At 32.3% G+C, this 4,119-nt stretch overlaps 1 protein-coding gene across 1 annotated transcript; it reads right to left on the bottom strand.

Moving 5' to 3' along the window:
* Positions 1-1,268: 1,268 nt before the first annotated feature.
* On the bottom strand, positions 1,269-3,543 carry LOC122318057 (peroxidase 72-like). The gene is made up of 4 exons (XM_043135186.1): positions 3,239-3,543; positions 2,906-3,097; positions 2,384-2,549; positions 1,269-1,869 (listed from the first exon to the last, which is right to left on the bottom strand). Exons 1-4 carry the CDS (start codon positions 3,449-3,451, stop codon positions 1,454-1,456), a joined length of 987 nt encoding a protein of 328 aa, XP_042991120.1. The 5' UTR covers positions 3,452-3,543; the 3' UTR covers positions 1,269-1,453.
* Positions 3,544-4,119: the final 576 nt, after the last annotated feature.

Below are 4,119 nucleotides of genomic sequence, written 5' to 3' on the forward strand. Positions count from 1 at the left end.
GTGGGGTCGGTCCTTGATTTGTCACCCACCTTTAGCTTGGCTCATAGCCTCACCCATCATTGAGCTTTCCCTCTATCTCCTTCTCTAGCTTTATCTCACTTCTTGTTGAATAGGGGTAGCAAATGTGTTAACAGGTTATATTCGTGTCATGTCAAGTTATGTATGTTATACGATATGGGTCAACCCAAACATGACCCGTTAAGCTTAACGAATCAGATTTTTAAATCCTAATATGACTTATTAAAATAATGGATTGACACGACCCCTTTTTGATATGTAATTAATTAAAAAAATATCGAAACGATATAACCTGTTTCAACTCGTTTATGTAAATGGGTTGAATTGGCACAAATAATCTATTTGATCTTATTAACATAATTTCACATAAAATTTAAAATCATAATAACTCCCAAAAATATGAAACTAATTACACAAGTCTAAAATTACAATCAAAGACATCAAAATTACAATCCATAAGAAGTGTGAGAGGCAATTGTGACTGGTGAGAACTGAGAGAGAGTTAGGAAATACGAAATAGAGATATAATATTTTTACTTATAGATTAAAAAGGATATGATTGTAGTTTTGAGTAAAAGATTTAATTAGTCTAAATGTGTCACTAACGGGCCTGTTTAGCCTATTAGTGACCTATTAATGAATCATGTCTCCATTTTTATTCGAATTTGTTAACATTAAATCAATACCAATTAATTTCGTATCATCTTCATACCCTCTTCTTCCCATTTACAACGAAAAAAGACTTAACAACGAACATTTTCCTTGCCACCTTGTCCATCGCCCCAAACATTCTTCGTGTATCTCTCTCTTGGGCCCATATAACTGCGCCTATTTTAGGCCCAATAGATACAACGATCGGTGGAGAGATATTGAGAACGAAAACTATGTATCATCCATGCAAGTGAGTCGAAGTTGGTGAGCTCTGGGTCATTCATGTCTTTTTCAAAATAATAGATCTTTTATTATCGTATATTCTTAATTTGTTGTTCATTTCATTCATCAAACTAAAACATAAATGTCCTCAAATTAAGAGATTGGAGAGAATATGTTGCTTCAACATTCTTATTTGGAAAATGAGCATTTTCTTCTATAATACTTTGAAAAAAAGACATGCTGAAGTATCATTACAAGCATTGAATATAGAGCTAAAATAAATAATAAAGCTCTATTTACAAGTCCGCTTATCAACATACTAAACACATTTAAAAACTTGTCATATCAATTAGTACAAAAAAATTTATGTTTTGACATTTACGACAGTAAGTAATATATTATTTCGCAAATTAGTTAAAAGTCCACAAATACACAAATCAGGCAACAACCGACTGGATCGATGCCCATATAGAAGAAATTAACAAAGAAGCTCAAGGTACACAATTTTGAGTTCTTCTCAATATAACGGAAGTAGTGCAGTTATTATATTAATAAGTAAAAATCAGGAGTTAATCTTCCTGCAGTTCTTTCTAATCTCTCCCCTTGAAGTTCCTGTCAATGGAGAAATATTTCCCATCTTAATCATGGACCGGGGGAACTGCTCCAAGAAAAGCTTACCGTTCTCTGCGTATTGCTTAACCAGTTTCATGGATGCTTCGCTCTTTGTCAGGAGAACTTGGTCAGAGTTCAACAGGCCTTTGAAAGCCAACAGGTTTTTGTAGTAGCTGTTATCAAACTTGGTGGGGCTAACAAAATCCAAGAAAAACAGGTTCTGGTCACCACCGGATCTTGGGCATCTTTTTCTCAGTTGAGCAGCATAGGATGGATCCAGTGTGTTATCCGCCTGCCCATTGCCTGACTGGTTGTACAGTCTCTGTCTGAAGCTGGTGCATCGGGAATTTCCGATTGTGTGACTCCCTTTCATGAACAATAATATTGTTGTCATGATCAATTTATTAGTTTAAGTAGTACTACTAGATGATGCCCATAATTAATGGAGCCCACGAGTTTGACTTTTTATAAATAAAAATTCTTAAAGAATTATATACAAAATATTGCTATATCTATAAAAAAAAAAAAAATACTTAAAATAATTTAATAAAATGATGTGATTTCATCTGATTTGTTACCTCAGTTTATGAAATTATTTTTGTATAATATATTTGTAACTAAAGTATTTCCTTTACGAAAAAAAAGTAATCTCACGACATGATTTGATTTGATTCGTCTAATTATAAAATTATTTTTATTATAAAATAGATCTAATAAATTAGATAAAATCATGTTAATTTGTAAAATTATTTTCACGTAATCTTGTGTAGCTATAACTCTCTTTTCTAAATTGTAAAAAAAAATATATATATTTGGTATATACTATATGGTTTATCACAATAATGGAACATTAATTAAGCTGCTCGTGATCTTTAATTACCAACTAGAGTAACAAGATCAACAATGTTGAGCCCTTGTCTCTTGAACTTGGTGAGAATGGTCTGGAAAGTGTTGTTTGGAGCAGGAATGTCGTTATTGGAGCCGCTCAAGCTTGCACTTCTGGAGTCTCTTCTTCCTAAAGGAACCACCCAGCTGGGTCCACCGGCCTGAATATTCAAAAGATAGTCAGGTACGTTGCAACTATTGACTTATATATATATATATATATAGCTAATTATTATGTCCTATTTTGTCACCATCCAGCAAAATAATTGTGATCACGTACATGAGGGATCAGTAAAATTACAAATTCGGTCCTCTACTAATATATAATATTTAAACAAAATATTTAAGAAACTTGTGAGCATCATTATCTTATTTTAGATAATATCGTCCATTCAATTTTTAAATATTCATATTTTTTATGCTGAACGATATAAGGGACGGACCTATTTTCAGTACCAGTGGTGTTTTACGTTGATATTAGACATTTTCATGAATTATGAAGTGTCGGCGCACTTACTAGAACAGTGGAGTCTCTAGCAACAAGAGCCAGAATGTCAGCACAAGATACAGTACGAGGGCACGCTTTCTCCAATGCAGATTTAATCTGGTCTATGACTTCAAGCCCTCGTATGGACCTCCGGTTAGGATTCGACCCTTTCTCACTGACTATCCTTCCGCTGCTGTCTAACAGCAGAGATGCATCGCAGCCCTGCAAAAATATTACAAGGTTTTGCTTAGAAAGATGATAGACATGAATGCATGCATGGACGATCGATGTTTTATGTTCCTTAATTATGACATCTTAAAAACGAGAGATTTTGCTAGTTAATATTGCAAGATATTATATTACCTGGACAAAGCAATCGTGGAAATGAAGCCTAAGCAATGAAGCTGCCATGCGAGCTTCTTTGGCCACAGCCTTGGCCACAATGGACTTTACGATCTCTTGAGCTTTAGGGCAACCATGGTCATAAAAGTGTGGGGAGAGAGGACCGCAATTAGTGGAACGAGCAAAGGCTAAAAGAGAGAGAAAAATGAAAAATCTCGTGAACTGATTAGACATTGTGCTTCGTGTCCTACACTTTCAAGACGAAGATGATGAACAATAAAACACTTGCAGAGAAAGTTTCAGGTCTTGCTATGATGAAAACCGAATGGCTTTAGGGGGTATTTATAGGGGCGGGACACTTTTGTAGACATGTGATCACGAAGCTTTAGTTTGTTTTCACACATGAGATAAAATAAAATGATATAAATTGAGATAAAAATTAAGGTACCGTTTGATTAGTAAATTCAATTTAATTTAACTCATTTCATATTATTTAATAATTACAATTTTTTTAACTTTTGATATAAAATATAATAAATAATTTAATTTTTTTAAATTTTAATTCAATTTTTTCAAATTTTAAAATAATAATAATATTAAAAATAATATTTTAAATTTTCATTTTAACTTAATTTATTATTTAAATTGGATATAAAAATTAAATAAAATATTATTAAAAAATATTATTTTAAAATTTAAAAAATAGAATTGTTTAAAAATAAAATTATTTTTATATAAAAATTTTAAAAAATTATAATAATTAAATAAAATGAGTTGCAACTAAAGAACGTAGAGATGGAGAGGAAAAGAACAGAAGAGGGAGCAAAAAATTTGAAGTTGGTAGCTGACTTGCAGCTTTCCATGCATCGATATCATGGTCCATGGAAACCAAAAAACAAAAC

Source organism: Carya illinoinensis, chromosome 8, assembly GCF_018687715.1.
Source record: "Carya illinoinensis cultivar Pawnee chromosome 8, C.illinoinensisPawnee_v1, whole genome shotgun sequence".
NCBI lineage: Eukaryota > Viridiplantae > Streptophyta > Magnoliopsida > Fagales > Juglandaceae > Carya > Carya illinoinensis.

Coding starts and splice junctions, on each gene's coding strand:
- LOC122318057 (XM_043135186.1), bottom strand. CDS start 3,451: ATGTCTAATCAGTTCACGAGATTTTTCATTTTTCTCTCTCTTTTAGCC. Junction 3,098..3,238: donor TCCACGATTGCTTTGTCCAG/GTAATATAATAT, acceptor ATATTTTTGCAG/GGCTGCGATGCATCTCTGCT. Junction 2,550..2,905: donor CTAGAGACTCCACTGTTCTA/GTAAGTGCGCCG, acceptor TTGAATATTCAG/GCCGGTGGACCCAGCTGGGT.